General features: G+C 36.7%; 1 protein-coding gene across 1 annotated transcript in view; it reads left to right on the top strand.

The window, feature by feature from the left end:
- GRIN2B (glutamate ionotropic receptor NMDA type subunit 2B) overlaps positions 1–21522 on the top strand; it is a 1340574-nt gene that overhangs the window by 680165 nt on the left and 638887 nt on the right. Inside the window, exon 6 of the mRNA XM_044086874.1 lies at positions 271–396. Within this exon, the coding sequence (XP_043942809.1) occupies positions 271–396 (126 nt within the window). The remainder of the gene's footprint in view (positions 1–270; positions 397–21522) is intronic.

Below are 21522 nucleotides of genomic sequence, written 5' to 3'. Positions count from 1 at the left end.
TTACTGCTTTTGAACTGCTCTTTGAGGTAGTACAGTTTGTTTATTCTAAGAGGTGTTCTGAAAAACAACACAACTATTTTTTTTTTTGTGACGTGTAAAATTATTCCACTGTCTTCCTTCTTAAAATTCATTATATATTCTTTCTTAAACAATTTTTTATACCAAGTAGCTTTGAACGATGATTTAACAGCTAAATAAGGAAAAAAGATGAATATACCTGACAAACAGGCAATACTTACACTTTCTCCTTTCTCTTTTTTGCTAATGCAGAGCCATTTAGTGCTGATGTCTGGGTGATGATGTTTGTGATGCTGCTAATCGTCTCTGCTGTCGCTGTATTTGTATTTGAGTACTTTAGCCCAGTGGGCTACAACCGCTGCTTAGCAGATGGTAGAGGTAGGTAATGCTATTGTGATGATACTTATTTTTGCACAATATGACTTTCTGCCATACTATAAGTGGTGTGTATTATTAAATAAAGTAAACCTGAACTGCAGAAACTAGTATCTAAATGCTGTTAGTGTTCATACCATAGAAAAACTATGCGGTAAATGGCTTCTCTCTGATTTGTAAATAACTGAATAAAATAAATCACTTAAACAGAAAAGAATGTGGTGTTAATAGTAATTACATAGAATCATAGCTTCATTTAGTGGCAAGCCAGTCAGAGATTGTTTTAAACTGAGAAATCTGATATTCATTCTCTAGTATGAATAACAATTTTAGTGTTAAGTAAGTGTAGCAGATTTTGTATCCTATTCTGTATTAAATTATACCTTGTAATATCAGTGTCTCTCATGACCTGAAATATGATGGCTTTCAAATTGTTCTATACATAGGTTCAGAGATAAATATTCTTGCTTTGGTGTTGTCAGTGAACATTTTATGATATGAATAAGGATGTCTGAGTAACATTTTGTGCCAAGTGCTTGCAAGAAACAGGAACTTCCTGCCTCTGACAGCATTAAGAAGACTCAAACAAAAAGCCTGCAATGTTCTTGCATGTGATGAAAGAAATAAAAGTATTTTAGGTGAGGGTCATAAATTTTGCTATGAGAACAATGTCTCTGAGAAAGATGCTGTGCTATAAAACATTCCATTAAAGAACAGTGCTCACCAGCAGGGTAGGAACTCATCCTTGGATTATCTGGTTTGTGTTTCACCAGTATTTATTTGCTTGCCTTGGTTTTTCATTTTTATTATAGACATAAACACTTTATAATCATGGTTTAGGATTGAAATGAGTCAATATGAAGCTGGATCTGATGGTTCTTTACCATCTTTAAGTATCACAGCCATCACCACTTTCTTCCTCCTTTTAAAATAACTGTAACAAAACCTTCCAGATCTTTATCAAAGTTTCCCTCTAAGCTTCCAGACTTCCACAGGAAAACCCTATAATCTTGGGGACTTTCCTGTACAGTAGTTATACATCACTATTTTTATCTCATCTCCTCCTATCCTAACTGTAAGTAATTGATCCTCATCTACCTCTAACCTTGGCATATTTAATTCTTCCATAAACATTTCCATTTGTACTTTTGATCTCCATATTTCTCTACTTTATACAGACTTTCACACATTTTTTAAAATATACCTAGTACCTCTACAGGATCTCTGGTTATCTTCCTTGTTATAGGCTTCCTAAACTTGGTGACAACACTTTTTAATTCCTGTTGTCTGAGTTGTTGTGGTAAAAAGATTTTGTACCCTGGAGTTATTATCAAAAATCAGTTGCTTAACAGCAGTCTTTCTAAACCCATGCACATTATTGAAGTAATCCCTTATTTTCTGTTTAGCATTCTGCAATTGCTCTTCTTGTTCTGTGAGATTCCCCCTATTCTGCAATACTTTAACCTGTGTCAGTCCCTCTAAATAATTTTTGTTGATTCTTAACCATATCTCTCTTTCTTTCATTTCCACCCTATTTTTAAACTCCACTTTAATTTTATCTAACTCCCCAGTTATATTTTCAGAAGAAATTTCTATCTTTTCTAATAACGCCCAAATAATTTCCAATATCCAATCCTTAAATTCCTGTCTTTTCAATAGATAGGTGGGAAAGTGCCAGTGTCTCATTTTTATTGCATTACCTGCATTTTTATTTTAGTTACTATTGGTATATGATTTGAAATAGTTATTGGATGCATATCAAAACATTCAATTAAATGCACATGTTCCTGTGAAATATATGTTCTGTCTAGTCTAAAGCAGTTTTTGTATTTTGAGGAATAATATGTAAATTCACTCCAAACTTCTGCTACTGAATTCACATCTTCCATGGCAAATGTTTTCATAAATTTCTTCATAAATCTACCCTCCTTTATTATATTTTCCCTTCTGGGCCCCCAGATACATCTTCACTGCTGCAAATCAAATTCCAATCCCCACCTATAAATAATATTCCCTGCTAAAAGCTGATTATTTCTCCCACAATTTTCTTAAGCTCCATTACAGTAGTTTTAGGTGGAATATAAATACATGCCAGTGTAATCCTCCTCCCTTGCCAGTAGCCCCTTAGTACTACAAATCTACCATTATTATCATCACTATTGGAGCTTTTCTTGCAATTAATATAAGTGCTCCTCTTTTCTTTTGTCTCAGTTATTCTCCTGAATAACCATCCTGAAAACCTTTCTTTATCAAATTCCCATGTTCAGTTCTATCCAAACGTGTTTCCTGTAGTATAGCTATTTGCACTCTACATTTTTAATATAGTTCACTACTCTTTCTTGTTGTATATATCTGTGAGACTAGTTATATTTAAAGATAACAAAGAAAGTGTCATTATATTTAAAAGTTATTATTCCCACCTTTTATGTACAACAGCTTTTATTAAGTGTCTAGTTTCAGCTTTTGTGTTATGTGCATACACTAATGTTTGACAGATTGATCTTTTATACAGTTATTTCTTGTCATATCTATTTGAACCTGTCACATCTTACAAAACTTTGTTTTATTGAAAGCTTTCAAGCAAAATAACAAACTCACCCCTGATAAACCCCTAAAACTAATTAACTTAATACTAACACATAAAACTACTTATATCTTCAAATACTGAAGTTTCACCATCCTAATAGGAACAACTGTCCCAGACTGTTTATCAAATTCCCATGTTCAGTTCTATCCAAACGTGTTTCCTGTAGTATAGCTATTTGCACTCTACATTTTTAATATAGTTCACTACTCTTTCTTGTTGTATATATCTGTGAGACTAGTTATATTTAAAGATAACAAAGAAAGTTTTTTAAGACATGAGCAGAAGTATTTCTTGGCTAAGAAGATTAGCCAGAAAACATGACAAATCCTGAAAACTTGTTGTTCCTTGTTTCAAGATAAAAAAAAATGCAGGTGCATTTGGTTGACCCTGACCAAACCATCCTTAGCTAATACACTTCACCGAAGCACAAGAATTAACACTGCAACTGACATCCAAGCCTGAAGTCCATCCTTGAAAAGACTGACAGTGTGCATGTATGTATAATCCAATAAAGTTAACATATGCTAAGACTTACAGCTTGTAGAATCTGACTATAGGGATAACTGAGTGTCTATGTACACTCACCCGAGGTAGGTAGGTGTATGTCACATACTTTGTACTAGAGGACATGGTTCCATCAACCCCCTAACACCATCTATAGCACTGGTATACATTACAGCTCATAGTGATGGGCAATAAATTTAACAGGTTTTTGTGTCATTCAAAATAGCAGTCAATACATAGCTTGCTAATCCCCCTCCCACTTAAGACAAACTAATTGATTTGCTTTCATTTTTCAGACTGCTCCCTCCTTTTTTTCTTCCTTTACTAGAGTATCTTGCAGCTAATTGTAGTAAATACTTAACCACATATGTAAATCTCTGCCTATTCTTCTTGGACTTGTGTACTGCTCTCTCTATTAGACTTTTCCAATTACAGCTATCTTAAATCTAAGTATGTTACCATATGAAATCCAACAAAACTAAAGCAGAAATGCATTTGGCTACACATTTTCCTTCATAGAATTGCCACTCAGAAAATTAGTGGAGACATTTCACCAAACTCTGGCCCTACATAACAAAAAAAAAAAAAAGACACCAATCACACAGTATTAAATGTACCATGTATCTTTCTGTTTTTCCTCTTCCATTCCAGAGTTCCAGCCTTCTACTCCTAAATATTAATTTAAGAAGCATATGGTATAAAATCCAGGACATAACAGACATAACCACAGCTACAGAAACCTTGCTGAAAAAAAGACATAAATGGCAATGGAATTCCACCACCTGATTTCAGTGTAATTAGGAATGGAAGAACAAATAAACAAGCAGGTGGAATTGCCATGATCTACAAGAATTCCCTAAACACAACCCCAATACGCAAGAAATACCACAGTTTAGTAATCCAGAACTACTTATATCACACCTCAAAACCAATAATAGTAAAACGCTTTCCTTAGCAGCCATATATATATCCCAACAGGTAAAAATATTAACACTGTGGAAAATATCCTATACTGGATATACCACCATATACAACATGAAATAATAATATTAAGAGAACTAAGTATAGACTGGCAGTTTATGAATAGCAATACCCCATATGATTCCATAAACCAATACAGTTTTACACAGATAATTTCTAGAGACCACAAAAGTACTGGTAGGCAATCAACCTTAGACATATTCTTATTAATAGACCTCTGAAATTAGGGCAACCAGTAGCCTTCCAGACAGCCTAGTGACCATTAACCCACTTACGTTCTCAGAAATTACAATATCCAAGATAAACATATAATTTACAGCCAAGTTTGTAACTCAAAAAAACGTAACTTTTATCATAAATATGTTGCGTCTTTCGGCTTTTCCTGGTTGGGGTCGCCACCGCGGAACTCCGGTCCACTAATGATTGGCAGTAGATTTTTACGTGCCGAATTGCCAGCTCTGACGCACAACCTTCAAAGAAGGTATGCCCATTCATGCATTTCTCCACACAGAAGACGCTCTAGGTGAGAATCGAACAGGACAACGTCTTACTGTGAGGTGACAACGCTACCATAGCACCACCAATATACTTTTATCAAATTCTTCACAGAATATAACTGGAAAATACTAACATCTATGTACTTAACTCAATGAGATACTCCTAAATATTCTTAATTACCTTGACGCAGAACGTACCAAAAGGATCAAATCCAATCATGGCAAACAAAGGAAACTAAGAAATAAGTGCTACAGCTGACAAAGCCTGGAACGAGTGGCTGAAAAATAGAACACAAAAATACATTTCAGCTTTTTAAACAGCTAAGAAACAGGACAAAATATCAAATAAAACATGACAAGCAAACCTATTATAACATCCTCAAAATATAAACATCAAAGTAAACCCAACTTCTTCTCTACATTTTTGAACAAACTTTTACATCCAGTCCAACCTTCCACCCCCCCCACCCACCATTACACCCAATACAGTATTTCCAATACCCTCTCAGTACCTTCAGCATCTGCTAAATATCCTCATCTATTTGACTTCAGCCCAGTGCGAACCTCCACCATTAAAATCTCCTACATAAGCTAAAACCAATTACCCTAGCTGCTGACCAACTCCCCTGAGACTACTTAAAAAGGGTTGTAGATGCAATTGGCTTTCCAGTCTCTATATTGATAAATAGGTCTATGTCAGAAAAATATGTTAATTTCATCTGGAAAAATCCTTTATTATACTTTTACATAAAGGTGGTACATTTACAGAATTTAATAACAGGCCATTTTTAAATCCTCTTCCATTGCCAAAAATACTTGAAAAATGTATTCATGCTCAGCTTCTCCATCACTTAAATTCAAATAATCTGCTCTCTGAAACACAGCATGGATTCAGACCCCCATCACAGCACAACCACCACCCTCCTTCACATCAGCAACATTACAAACCAGCATAGGAACAATGGTAACCTAGTGTCAGTTGTGTTCCTAGACTTATCCAAAGGTTTTGACACTGTATCACACCAAGATTTACACACTGAACTATCTTCTATAAGTCCCTTTAAATCCTCCCTTAAATGGTTCCTTAATAATCTATCTGGAAGTCAAGAAGCAGTCAAATGGCAACAGGACCTCTCTTCATCTCTTCCATTTACCATAGGTGTCTCTCAGGGCTGTATACTAGGACCCCTTCTCGTTAATATTTTTTATAAACAAGCTTTATACTGCCATAGAGCAAGCAGATATAGTACAATGTGCAGATGATTCAACTTTAATATGTACAGTCCCCACAATATCCAGACTCCAAGAAATCACTCAAATTTCTTTATCTTCCATAGAAACTTGGCTGGAAAATTAAAACCTACTTCTTAATCCCAGTAAAACAAAATGGATATTCTTCATCCTAAAACAATAACTCAATCAAAATGATCTTTCTTGGTTGTAACTGCAAATAATACTAAACTTGAGGTAAAATCACATACTAAATTATGTAATAGATGGCGATTTTAAATTTGATCAACATATTTTTCAAACGGTTACAAACCAAACTTGGCTCCATTTACAGGGCAAAACAGTACCTTAAAGACCCAGGAAGAAAAACCCTAGCCCCACCCTATTTCCTGCCAAGCCTCATATACCTCACCTATCCTTATAAACCTAAGTTCTTCAAGAAAATCCAAACTAACTTCCTGTTACAACAAAGTAGCTAAATTTGCTACAAACACTGCACACCAAACTCAATGCCAGGCCTTAAAACAACTAAACCAGCTAGAGCTTAACAACTAAATAACATACTCTCAGCTAGTTATGCCATGAAAGCTGACATATTACCCTGAAAATGTCCTGCAATTAAAAACCTATTATTGCCCTACACCCCCACAAGGTGTAGATCAGAGTGTGTGATATACCTTTAAGAAGCTTTCCAGTGAGCTGGCATGTGCATATAAGTACTGAGCATATGCAAGCAAGAGTGCCATTTTGAGTGAGCAGCCAGAGTGACAGCATGCAACTATGCACTCAGTCAGTTAGTTAGATAGTTTAAGTTCAATGTTCCTGCTATCCATCCTGATGTGTTTGTATACAATAAATTACTTAAACGAACACCCAAGCCTCAACGTCTTCTTAATGCACATAAGAAAGGTGACATGATGTCAGAATGGGATCCAGAGTTACAACCATGAGGCAACAGGTCAAAGATGGAGGAATATATAGAAGTGGATCATACTGCTCAAATAACTAGCAAAACAGGTCAGAAACGAATTCCAGGTACTAGAACTCACTTAAATGATTTCTTTCGCTACAAATTTACAGTGAAGTACTCAGAACGCTCAAAACATATTTCTTATTAAACAAATTGTCAAAAACTGTGACTTATTGACAAAAATATTCAAAATAGTTATGAAAACATTTGAAACAATATCTGAATTGCATAAAATGTACAAAAAAGGGAAACATTACTGTATTTTTTCACTATATGCTACTTTTTCGTATTAGCTAAAGCTATTCAACATATCCATTGTGCAAAGTGTTTGCCTTAGCAAGTGTGTGCAGTATTACAGTGCAGTTACTTCGTAAAGTACAGCTATTTCAAAGAATATTTCACAAAGTGCAGTTGTTTCAAAGCATATTTCATAGTGTACAGTCTTTCGAAAAGTTTATTGTGCATTTAGATATTATTACAAGTACCGGGTGTGTGTGAATGTTCATACATAATTACAAGGGCCATTTCGCATTATGTTTTACTATAATCTGTGGGTATGGCAGAAGGATTTCATAGACCTGCTCCACTTGTGTTTGATAACAATATTGCAGAAAATTGAAGTGTTTGAGCAGGAATATGATATTTTCATACAGGCTGTTTTTTCTGACAAAGATGCCCATAAAAAGCATTTATTCTGTTTAATTTAGCTGGTTCACAGGCCATTGAAAGACAGCGCTCATTTGTGTGTGCACCTGCTGTGTTTGCCGGTGAGGGGGAAGACCGCCATATTGTGGTACCGGCTGAAACAAGGGAAGACCCTGAGTGCTTAAAACATAAATTTAGAGAAATGTGTAACCCCCAAATGAATATTACAATGGAAAGGCACTTATTTTGCACAAGGGAGCAAAAGCCTGGTGAAACTTTTGCAGCATATATAACTGACTTGAGAAATAAGGTTAAAACGTGCAGACTTGGTGATTTGGGAGATGAGTTGATAAAGGACAGGCGTGTATGTGGTATTAATAATGACACAGTGAGAAAGATTTTATCATTAACATTTGTCAGATATACAAGCTTACAGAAAAGCACACAAGTATGCTTACAAATGAGAATAGCTGTGGAAGGCACAGTGACAAAGCTCATGTTGATAGTATGCAGCAGGTGTTTAAAAGAAACCGGCCCAAGCACATGGCAGCTACTTCAGGTCTTGTAACAGTCCCTGGGAAAACCCGTCTCTTTCCAGCAAATTCCAGGGCATGCTCAGTGAAGCACAAGGGTGAGTCAGCAAAGTCAAAATATGTACCCCCAGCCAGCTTCATAGTCAATTGTCATAATTGTGGTGGAAATCATGAACCCAAAAGACAAATGTGCTTAGCTTTCGGTCAGCAGTGTCATTCTTATAATATGTGGAATCAATTCAAAAGATTTTGTAAATCAAATAAAGCACATTCTTTTATTAAAAGAGGGCATTCCAAGAGGCAAGATGATCAATTAGAAAGCTACGACCCTACTTTTTATGTTTATGGTGTATCTGTGCTTAGTGAAACAGTCAATGCAGTAGATTTGTGGGCAAAGAACGGAATCTTTTGTACTGTTTGGATTAATGGGAGTGCCGTAGAGATCAAAGTAGATACTGGCTCAAAGTACAATGTTATGTCAGCAGAAATTTTGCTAGATTAAAAGCTACAGAAAAACTTGATTTGACAGCATGTGCGAAGCTTGTTGATTATGGTGGTGAAGAGATTCAAACTGAAGACTCAGTAGTGCTTTTATGTTATTCTGCTGGGAACAGCTATTATTTGCAATTTTTCATAGTCAAGAGACATGTGCAGTCATTATTAGGCCTCAGAGACACTTGATAAAGAGACTCACCATGTAAGCCTGCAGGATAACAGCTCAAATTTCGCCCAAACTATTCTTTTCTGAGTATGCCGATATTCTTGCAGACAAACTAGGCAAACTATCAGCTTTGTTCTCTATGAAGTTAGACCCAGAGGTCAGCCCAGTTATCAGACCATCAGGGAAAGTTCCAGTAGATATGCAGAAAAGAGTCAAAGCCAAGCTAGACAAAATGGTGCAGCTAGGAGTAATTTCTCCAGTAGAAGAACATGGTGAATGGGTATCCTCCATGGGGGTAGCTCATTAGAAAATCACAGATAATATCAGAATATGTACTGATTCAAAAGATATCAACAAAGCATTAAAAAGGCCTCATCACCCAATGCACACAGTCAAAGAGGTTGCTGCCCCCCTGCCAAATGCCACTGCTTTTTTCTGTCTTAGATGCAAAGAGTTAATTTTGGCAAATCATGCTTGAACAAAAATCTTTGTCATTAACCACATTCAGTATGCCATTTGGAAGATACAGATTTCTAAGAATGCCATTTGGGATAAATTCTGCAATGCAGCACATTTATTGGGGCTATCCCTGTGCTATTATAGTAGATGATATTCTAGTAGGAGGCAATGATGAAGTTGAACATGACAGAAACCTCAAGAAAGTTCTGGAAAGAGCAGGTGAAATGAATCTTAAGCTGAATCCTCAGAAGTGCAAGTTCAGGCTATGAGAAGTTACTTATGTTGGTCACTTGTTTTCCATTTCATAGGTTCATAGGTTAGTACTAGGCTAACTGCCCTTGCGAACCATTGTAAGCCTAGCCAATTATCCCTTGTGAGACTCAAACCCTGCACATTGTGTTTGTAAGGCAAACACCTTAACCATTAGGCCACCCTCCCAACCCACTTGGGCTTACGACCACATCCTTTAAAGAAAACAGCAATTCTCAAGATGCCAGTTCCAGACAATGTCCAAGCCATACAATGTTTTCTTGGCATGGTCAACTTTCTAGGCAAGTTCATTCCAGATTTAAGCCAGCTTTCAGCACTATTACAAGAGCTGAGACACAAAAAATGTAATTTAGTCATGGTCAGAACAGCACCAAAGAGTATTTGATGTCCTGAAACAGAAAATAGCTAATCCACCAACTCTCAGCTATTATGATGTTCACAAACCAGTTACTCTTTCCTGTGATGCTTCTAAGTTTGGTCTAGGTGGAGTCATTCTTCAAGAGGGTAGACCAGTAGGCTATGCATCCAGAACTCTTACCCAAATTGCGATGCAAAATGCCCAGATTGAGAAAGAGCTTTTGGCAATTGTGTTTGCATGTTCAAAGTTTCATGATTATATTTATGGTCAACCTATCCAGATTGAAACTGACCACCAACCTCTAGTCACTATTCTGAGAAAGCCTATGCATTATGCATAAAGTTTCATGATTATATTTATGGTCAACCTATCCAGATTGAAACTGACCACCAACCTCTAGTCACTATTCTGAGAAAGCCTATGCATTATGCATACAGCTCCAGCCAGACTGCAACGTAAGATGCTCAAATTGCAAAAGTACAATTTCAATCTTGTTTACACAAAATGCTGATACCTTATCCAGATTGCCCAGAAAAAACACAGAACAGCATAATAATGAGCAACTTGATTTTGAGGCCATGGAAGTGAGAAATTTTTCTTTCACGTCTTGATGAGCTTGGAACTCACACATCTTCAAATCTAATTCTCCAGACACTAAACCTCTTTATCAGCCGTGGTTGGCCTTCAAAGCAATATTGTTTACCAATAGAAGTGCAACCATATTTTCCATACAGAGATGAAATTTTGTCCAACAATGGAATGAAAGGTCATAAAGTGACTGCTTCAATGTCCTTGCAACAAGAGTCATTCAGATTTTGCATTGTGGTCACCTAGGAACTGATTCTACCAAAAGAGGGGCCAGAGGACTAGTATTTTGGCCTTCTATGTCAAGAGATATTGAGAAAGTACTTTTCATCTTGTTCAGTATGTAATAGTACAAAGCCGCATCAACAGAAAGAAACACTTCGGTTAAGACAGATTCCTGAACTACCTTGGTCAACAGTAGCCACAGATATCTTTGAGTGGAATGGTCAACATTACTTGGTGTTAGAAGGCTCTTATTCAAATTGGTTTGAGACTGACCTACTTCCCAACCTAACTTCCAATACTGTCATTACTAAGTTAAAGCAACATTCATCTGTCCATGATAGTCCACAAAGAGGTATTTCTGACAATGGTGCACAGTTTAAAAGACAGCAGTTCAAGAAATTTGCAGAAACATGGGACTTTGTTCATATTACGAGTAGTCCTGAATACCCTCAGTCAAACGGTTTGGCTGAACATGTAGTTCATAGTGCAAAACAGCTGTTAGAGAAATCCGGATGTGACAATACCGATGTTTTTCTAAACTTCTTAAATCTCAGAAACATTCCTCGTGATAAACATCTTGGTTCACCTGCCCAGAGACTTATGTCAAGACAAACCAGAAACACATTACCAATCAGCAGTAATCTATTGGTTCCAAGTGCTAAAAACAACAAAGCAGTTTCTGAACCAGTTTTACAGCATCTTGCCTGTGACAAAGACTCTAGTTCTCAGAGTGACTTGTCCAATGTCCTTGTTCCAGAGAACATTCCGTCAGCAATCCCCATTCCTGAGAAAATCCCTGAGACTCCTCAAACAGAATATCCCCCAGTGACTGTCCCTGTTGCTAAACCCAGTCCTAACTATTATGTCATGAGATGAGGTCGCATCTCAAAACCTAATTCCAGATACACGCAACCTGGACATGACTGTTGTTTTTCTTTATTAGTGTCTGTATAAATTGCATGTCTATTCAAATGTTGTTGTTTATATAAGGCAACTCAGTAAAGAGGGAGAATGTAGATCAGAGTGTGTGATATACCTTTAAGAATTTCTACTAAGTACTGCTTCAGAATATAATTCATTAGGGGACTCAGTATTCTCCTGTTACATCTCTAAACTCTGGAACACCACACCTACACAAGTAAAAATGACTAACAAACTCTCAAGCTTTAAAATCCAAGTCAAACAATACTTTACCCGATCCTGGTCATACTCATGTTCATCACCAGGTTGAGACCTCTAGTAAAACCACAAACTTCTTAGTGCTTATCGCTAACTTTTTGCCCTCCTCTACCTAAATCATTACATCCTTACCAACCTTCCCTCCTGCACTTATATCAATACACCCCTCTCTTCAACCTCTCTTAAACAACACTTCTCATCTGTCTCTTTTTCTGTCACCATCCACTGCTCTACCCCTGTCATGCATCTCCTATACGCTTAAGTTATAAACCTTGCAGATACAACAGTTTGGAACAGGCATCCTAAACAAAATTAATCGTATATCATGCTCTCTCAGTCATATGCTGCTACCACTATTCTCCTATACACAACTAGCATCTCCCCTCCCCTTCTACATAATTTATAACTCACTTCATTATATCTCTTGAACTACTTGCAAACCTATACGATACTAAAATCTCCCTTCATCCATAATTTTATAACTTTATTATGTGTCTTAAACTCCTTGCAGACTTTTCTTTACTGAAACGTAAGAACACTAAATATCTTTACAGCCATGTTTTCCCTTCTACAGTATCAATCCATTTACTTCCCTCAAGATTTTAGAGCTACAAGAACTGTATAGACATAACTGCAGATGTAAACAATTTACTGTATACACCTGTCTTGTTATTAGTTATTTTTTTTCTGAGAAATTTAACAGCTGTTTTTCTGAGAACTGTCTGAATTTACTTGTCAATATAAATGTACTGTGATGGAGCTTTTCTCACTGGACATCTGCTGAAAATGAGCTCTGCACAATGGGTCTTTCTTGGTCAACAAAATACAAATAAATATGTAATTGCACATATAATTGTACATATTATCAGAGAAAGGAAACCCTTATCCATTAAGGAAATTGTGGGTTTATAAAAGACCACCTCAGCCTTGGTAACATCAAAATTGCACTATTTCATGGTGAATACATTCAGCCTGAGAGAGTACTTTGTTTTCTACTCAACCTCAATGCACATAAAGAATTTCACTTGAGAAGGGCTTTCCTGTTGTACTGAAAATGTTTTTACTGCCACAGAAAATGACTGCTGTGCAGCAAGAACTCCACAAGGGCTCTGCAGCAGTCATTATGACAGGGCAGCGTATTTCCTCATCAGTGTTGGCTGCAAATGATGCAAAGCTGGACTGTCTGCTCTCCCTACTGTTATTTGTAATAGCAAGTCAGCCACTTTCTGTAGCTTTTCATGGGAACACAGGCATTAGGGGCATAGTGGCTGGAGACACGATTTACATGATTTCAAACAGTTATTCAAATTTAATTGGCAACTTCTTGCATTAAGATACATGTGTACAGCTTATAGTGTGCTTAAGGCAAGGGATATAGTTAAACTTCAGAGAAGATTTATAGACTGGCCATGGTAATACAGAATACTGAAGACTGCTTTATCTACTCAAGATATATTTTTAATTAGAATGAACCTCTTCCCAAAGATATTTTATCTGATTAATGCTGCTGGATCTATCCCTTGCAGTTCACTTTTTCATATGTGGACAAAAATAATGGCAAAATTAGTTTGTTGACCCATAAAGCCAGAACAAAAGTGCCCAGTGGCATTATGGATAAAGCACTGACCTTCTAATCCAAAGATTGTGGGTTTTATCCCATCTGGAATGATATAATCTTAATACAAGAAGAGCTTTTTCTAAAGGCCCAGTGGCCTAATGGATAAGGCATTAGCTTCCTATGCCAAAGATTATGAGTTTGAATCCTGTCTGGGGTGATATAATCCTGATACAATTACTGCTTTTTGTCAGGCCACAGTGGCCCAATGTATAAGGCATCCGTTAATAAACAGGGGATTGTGAATTCAAGCCCTGTCTGGGATGATATAATCTTATTATGTAGAAATAGGTTAATCACTACACTAGTAGTCTAGAAAGGTGTGTGACCATGGGTTTAGGACTTATTACATGTTTGGTGGAGAAGGATGGCACAGTGGTTAAGGACTTTACCTTATTGATACAAAGCACAGCGTTTTATTCTGACCTCAAGTCCGTAGCTAGTCGTATAACAGTCTGCTGACTGATAGCCCAGTATCTCCTATAGACTAATGAACCTAACAGATTGGTACACTAAAGTAGTAAAATCACAGATATGGGCCTCATGGCACATAGATCGTTATCAGATGCTATGGAAGTAGGTGGAGCTGGAGCTCTTCCTCATAAAAGAGCAGCTTAGGTCTATTTATAGCAAAATACGAGGTCTAAAACAGAGTAATTAAAGCAGTGGTAAGAGAATTAATGAGGTTGCCAGGCTTAAAAAAGAAAGCATCAGTGGTGCCACTGTCAGAAGACTACATCACAGAGGCACACCAAAAACAACAACATATTTTTTAAACTTTGGGCCACGATTAGGCTGTCTAGAGGTATTCGATTCTTTGGGCTAGATGTCATGAGAAATTTTCAAGATTTAAGACAGGAATATAAACTCTCACAGTCTGACTTTTACAGGCAATTGCAATTCAGAAACCTGTTTACCACACAAGAGTGGGGTGAGCAGTAAGTAATAATTCTTTAGCAATATATCTGATGCCATCACTGAGAGGAGTTCAGGCAGGCATCTGGTAATGAGCCCGCTAAGTAGTTTGTAAACTATAACACCTCCCATACCACCAACCATTTCATAGCTGAGCCTATACATTCTAGGTGAAGTTGATAAGCAATTATTTTACAGGCCTTCCATAACTGGCAATAGAAAATATTTCTTTTTAAGGTTCTTCAGTAATGTTTCTTTACCCATCAAAGATTAGTGCACACATGCATTAATACCTTCCCAACTTGTTGATGTGAAAATATATACTAAGGAGAAGGAACCATGTATTTTGACCTGAGACAAGCTAAAAGTGTTTTTGGAGTATACTCAGAGGGTAATGCAGACCATCTGAGGGCATTTCATCATATTAACTACAGAAATGGTTCTTTATGGAATAAATAACCCAGATGGGGTGTCTATGGAAAAGGTAAAATGCTGAGGTTTTTCATCAGAATTGAGCTGAAATATATAACTTATATCTGGAAATTATTGATCCCCCCAGGCACATTTGGTAGAGCAATGTCAAATGAAACTGCCGGAAGGGTTGAATCTGGCATTGATTTGAGAAGACTTGAGAATGGGTCACTATTGGCTGCAGTGTCAAATGGTACTTGATGTCGAGACCTGCACTTTTAAATGGTGTACTCCTTGGATCATCAGCACGGAGGTGGAATGCTGTAGATACAATGGAAGAAAGTGTAGAAATTAGCTGTGAAAGAAACATATTGCCCTGAGTCTTGATAAGAGTTTAAGTAAATATGCATGGGTCCATGTAGGTTCCTATGCCCCCTACCTTTAGTCATAAGTTCCATTATACTGCTATATCTGTGCCTAGTTTGTTGTTTCTGTTCAGTAAACAGTTATACCACGTTATCTAATCAGATGAGTGAAACGATAAACAATAATGTAAAGGGTTGTAAATGGGGAAAAGTAATACATAAGGATAATTAATAATTTTTATTGTTTTAATTATGTGATAATTTTGATTATTTTAATCATGAATTCTAGCTAGTTAAAACTGTATAAAAAGTGGGTTGTTGATATTAGTTGACCTGGTTGCTAGTGTGTAAAACATGCAACAGAGAAAACACACTTAAAACAGCTGATGCACAAACCCATACCTTATCAACACAGTGCCTTAATATATCAGAAATCTTGTAAAGTTAGATTGTACTGCTATGTAAATTTTATGCTATGATTTTTGTTTAATAAACAGTATTTTAAAAACAAAAGCAAAGAGGGATGTAGTAGGGCTTAACGGTGTGTTTTTACTTTTGTCTGATCCCTGGTGATAGATCTGACATGTAGAAAAAAGAATACAGTAGACTTCCTCTTATCCGGCATCTCTTTAACCAGCCTCTGCTTTTACCAGCCATCAAATTTCTGCCATAGCCCTAGCAAAAGACAACAGAGAAGAACAGCACTTCTGCCTCCTCAAGGCTAAAATAATGACAGGCATTAGAGTTTTAGATTTCATATTCTTTAAAAAAATGCATACTAACAGATCCTGTTATTCTAGCTGATTTATAACCTATAAATGCTATTTTGTATGCTTTTTATGATTAACCATTCATTCATTTATCCATTCTAAGGTCCAGTCCCAGCGAGACTGGATAAGAGGGACTCTACTGTATACCTTTAGCTCAGGGGTGTGGCGGATGTCTGTCACTCATAATCCAGAATAAATTTTAAACTGTTTCTAATATCTGACTACATACGCAAATTGAGACTTTTTTATTTTTATGCTTGCGGGTAAGTGCACTGGACTAGTATTTATTCATTCCCCAGACAAACTAAAAAAATATGTGTACATCCAACGCAAAAAAAAAAAAAAATAGCATTAAGACATCTTAAAAATCTATGTTATAAAACAAACTTGTGTCTAATGCTGTTAGAATAACTGTGGACGCCACCCTGATCTCACAAAGATTTGGTTGTTTTATCATGAAGAGATTTAATCTACCTCTTAATTGAAAGTAAAAGAGGTATTTACTTAGCCATTGTGAGAGGAGGATCACATAACATTGGTCTCAAAGTGTAAAATATGTTGCTGACTTCTTTAAAGCTCACTGTAAAAATCAAACCACTTTCACTTGACACCAAATACGAATAAATTATAGTTTGTTGAAATGAGCACCTACACAAAGAAAAATGCAAGCTCTTCTACAACCTTTTCAGTTGTCATTAAGTATTTCTTTTTTTTAAGGGAAACTGTTTTACCCTACTGAGTAGTTGTAGAGTTCATACATCTCAACCAGGAAGCATCAAAAATCTGGACAATGGCCCATGAAAAGTAGGTACAAATCTGTATGCTGATTAACATAAAATGTGCATACATAATTATGCAACCCCACCCTCTTTGATGGAATTGTGGGAGACCAACAAATGCAAACTGAAGAACAGAAAAAATATTAAACACAAAATATAACAAGGATGATAGTATTTTATTTATATTAATGTTTGAAATTGTATCACACTTTGAACTTGTGTAAAAAAGTAAAATACAGTTTATGTTTATAAAAATAAACTGCTGCTACACATGCTCATAATGTTAAATAACACAAAAATAGAGCCAGAACAATGCTGTTTTATAACATTTTAACTGTTAACTAAAAATCTGTATAGCATACTGATTGTAAGTCTGATTTGGTTTATGCAGTTTTAGTTTGTATGCTGTAGTCTGTGTGAAGGGAGAAGTTTAGAGATGGATCTAGATTAAGTCCCAAGTAGCAATAGGTGGACTGTTGAGAAATCTTGTTTTGACTAGGGTCAAACATGTTGATGGAAGGTGCATTTTTAGTTTATTAGGAAGAGCCAAATAATATCGCAGTTGATTTTGTTGGGTTTATTTGAAGTCTGTTGCTGATGAAATAAGATCAGATGGAGGTGAAGTCTTTCTGCAGGATTTCTTTGAGATTATTGCGGGAGGGAGAAAACAGAAGAATGTTGTTGCCATATAATACTAGTGAGAAAAAAATAATTGTGATAGTGTCATTAACAAACAGAAACAAAACCACAGATCCAAGAACTGAGACTAGATTCCTCACTGTTCCTGGCCATCTGGTGATGAAGGTTAATAAAAGTGCATGCATGGGATGTGATGCTTCCAGTAAGGAATATCTGGTTGTACAGATGCAGACATTTAATACTGTAGCCGCAATATGTATTGTACCATTTACTCAGTATTTTGCTGATGATAACAGGATCATGAGACTGGCTGGTAAATACTGAGTTTTCAGAGATATTAAAAAACTCGATAAGTCAGTCCAACTGAGTACATTAGCTTCCCCACATTCAGTTCAACTCGCTCTGATTTTGGCTCAACATTCTGATCTGTACCTCCTAAAACTCATGATTTTTGAGAAAAGGTATTGGATTACACTTTTTTAAGTTTTAAACTTGTTTTATTTAACAAAATGCATTTTGATTCATTATTTTCTAACTCCATCAACGTCTCGTGTTGACAGTACTGATATTTTAAAGTGTGGCCCTGATTACTGGATTTGACCATCACTCTGTACTTAACAGGTTGAGAGCTAAGCTCGTCCGTCATTGTCATCATCAAAAATGTAATGGACAGTACAGTCCGGGTTTCATTTAACCTGGGATGCCACCTGTCTTTGTTCTCAGTTTACAGAAGGCTGGCAACCACTGATGCAACTCTAAATCCGATTATGCTCGCTAACAAATAACAATGAAATAAAACATTATAAATGAAATGGGCACATACATATCGCAAAGCAGCGATGAGTAATTTAGCGACACAACCATTTAGAGGAAAGCAAACCACATATTAAAAAGCATTCATATAAAATGAACTGTTGTGCTGTCAATAATTTCCACAGTGCAACAAACCTGCGTATCAATAAAACTTAACTTAATGATTCTCATACTCATCACACACTTCCAATTGAAGCAGAAAGGTCAACATTGGTTTATTTTTACAACTTAGAGCAACGCACGTGCATTTAAAAACTGCAACAACTTCTCAAGATATTTGGAGCCTTCCTAAAAAAACTGCACACAGTAACATAGAACAAAGTGGCTGTGGCTGGCCAGAATTGAACAAAAGTTGGACTTCACACACAAATACAGCAGACACGGTTCATTCTTCTGAGAAGATAGTTTGCTTGTTCCTAAAAAATATAGCTCGCTCACATACACACAAACTAAAAGCAGATACAGTTTGTGACAAACTAAAAGCAGATGCAGTTCATGATCTTGAATACATACCCCTTCTAATGGAGCGGCCCAGCAAAACTAAAATAAACATAAAATACTGCAGATACATTTTGAGTAGCTTGCTCATTCCTAAAAAAATACACAGTTTGATAACATACAACGTAACAAATTGAACTTCACAAATACACCTCTTTTGACGCAACCAAAACTAAAATAAAGATATAATACAGCAGACATAGTCCATTCTTCTGAATAGTTTGCCCGTTCCTAAAAAAATACCACACCTTCTGAATAGCTAGCTTGTTCCTAAAAAAATACACACAGTTTTCTGACATAGAATGCAGTGGCCGGCCGGAATTGAAATGACTTGGACTTGACTTGCAATAACAACAAAAACGGAGTAAAAGAAAAATGTATAAGATAAAATACTGCATGGGCCCGTTAGTGCATTTTTTACTCTTTTTTTCTTACCTGGAGGCTGAGCTGATTTCTCATCCTGACCTGCGGAATCTGCAAAACTTACATTGTGCACAGCTGCCATTGCTGCCACGTTCCTTATTTCCCTCCAAAACAGTTCAATCTGACCGAGTCCAGCAGGCAGTAGCTGATGTCATCATACATGCCCCTATAGACTGGTGATGCATGGTGACTCAGCCATAAATTTAAAATTGTAATGAAAAAGAAAAAAATAAAAAAAAAAATAAAAAAATCAGGAATTAAAGGGGCCACTAGGGAATTCGTGGCACCCCATTATTTTGCCCTCAAAACCGGTAAATTCCTAGGAATTCAGTACGGTTGAGAGGTATGAGATTATTTCCGAAAATGTAGTGTTTCAAAGCAGAGCATTTGTTTTGTTCTTAGGAGTGTTGATAGTGTTTTAGTGGTCAACCTTTTGCAATGGTTTTAACCTTGCAATAGTGATGAAAGCCAGTTTTGTGTTTCTATTGTCAATCTTTAAATTTTGCATTGAAAGTTGCAACAGTACCCTTGGACTGGGCAACTGAATTGTGACATAATTTCTTCAAAAATGGAGACAAAGAGCTGCCTTCCATTTACACAAGAATCTCATTCCTCAGCCTATCTGGGAAAGCGAATGGCAAGTGCTGGAAAGACTGATAGTTGAGCTTTCCAGTCAGGAAGAGCAACATGAATTGTATCTTGTGAAGTACACATTTGAAGAGTATGTTTCTTGAAAGGAAATGCACTGGACACACTGCTTTACAAGTGCTTTTGTATTTTACTGGTTTTCCTTTAGGGTTGTACTTGTTTCTTGTTTTTATGAATTCTATCTTATATTCTGTCTGAATAATCTCTTTATTCTTGCACAAACTGCAGCAGTTGTAGGAGTTTGTCAGAAGTGTTTACATGAGTTTTGAAAATTAAGAAACGGCATATGCACATATACCAGAATGCCTTGCAGGAGGTATTACAACACAGTGATATACCAGGACTGCTTCTGTGCGCAGTTTAGTCTCTGTATCCGAGAACTAAAGATTGTGTCTGCATCGAACCTCTCAACCTTTTTAAGTAAGAAATCTGAACAAAGACTAAAATAATGGGGGGAGGACAAAATTTAAACAGTGTTCATGTAAACTCAAAGTTGCTAGAAAAACAGTATTTGTGTGAGCATGTATTTTCTGGAGCACATGGAGTCTGAAACTCAGATGTATGTCATTATTTAGTGACTTCAGTCCTCAGAGATTTGCCAGAAAACCACAAAGTCTGTGAAGCACAGACCAAAAATACTAAGTAAAAATCTGGACATTCTATGAAAATCTGGACAGTTGAGATGTATGGTTAGCATTCCTGGCATTGTTTAATACCTGCAAGGTGGACATAGTATCCAATCAATGATGTTCCTTGTATGCCTCCTGTCTGACATTTTCATGGACAAGATATCACGGCACAGCCAAGGTCCAAAGCATTTCCATGTTAGGAATATTAAAGCTGTGTCTTTGCTATTTGTAGATCTGCCTTTGACCCCTACTGATGGTGATCTACAGCATACAATGTAACAGAATGGATTACTACTAATTGTAAAGCAGATAGGATGAAAATCAGCATCTTTAAGTCAGATGTTATACTTCTCTTCCAGAAAGAGTGCACTGATCTTTGCAGGTGAGGAAGCACCAACTACCGCAGTTAGATTCTTTTAATAATCTCTGGGTCTTTTTCATAAGTGAAAGTAGCAGGACATGGCAAGCAAACCATTAAACAGGAGCAGTGACAACAGTACCACAGGTATTGTACCAGAATGTAGTGATGAAGCAAGTAGAGTCTCACATGGATAATGCTTTTAGTTTACCTGTCATTCCATCTGCACATCCTCAGCTATGGTAAGAAGACGACTGTGACTACAAGCAGCATAACTCAGGGTCCTGTGCAGGCTATCTTGGCCATGCAGGAGGATCTCAGAGTAAATTCAGTTATGGAAATTGGAGCTCCTAGTCAGGATGCTCCCTGGCACTTCTTGGTGCTGAAGTACCGGGCATTGCCTACTCGAACAAGGTCCAAAAGTAAACCCAGGAATTACTGCAAATAATTCTTCTCTCAGCTTGCCTGAGAGTTCCTAGGGATTTTATTTATTTATATTTATTTACATTTGTTTACCAGGAGTGTCTGACTGTGCTAAGGACCCATTTTCAGTGGAGGCCCAGGGAGAAAAGATCCTCATTA

The sequence above is a fragment of the Protopterus annectens genome, chromosome 1.part1, assembly GCF_019279795.1.
Source record: "Protopterus annectens isolate FY-2018-M chromosome 1.part1, PAN1.0, whole genome shotgun sequence".
NCBI lineage: Eukaryota > Metazoa > Chordata > Ceratodontiformes > Protopteridae > Protopterus > Protopterus annectens.
This window is presented reverse-complemented; position numbering and strand designations above follow the sequence as displayed.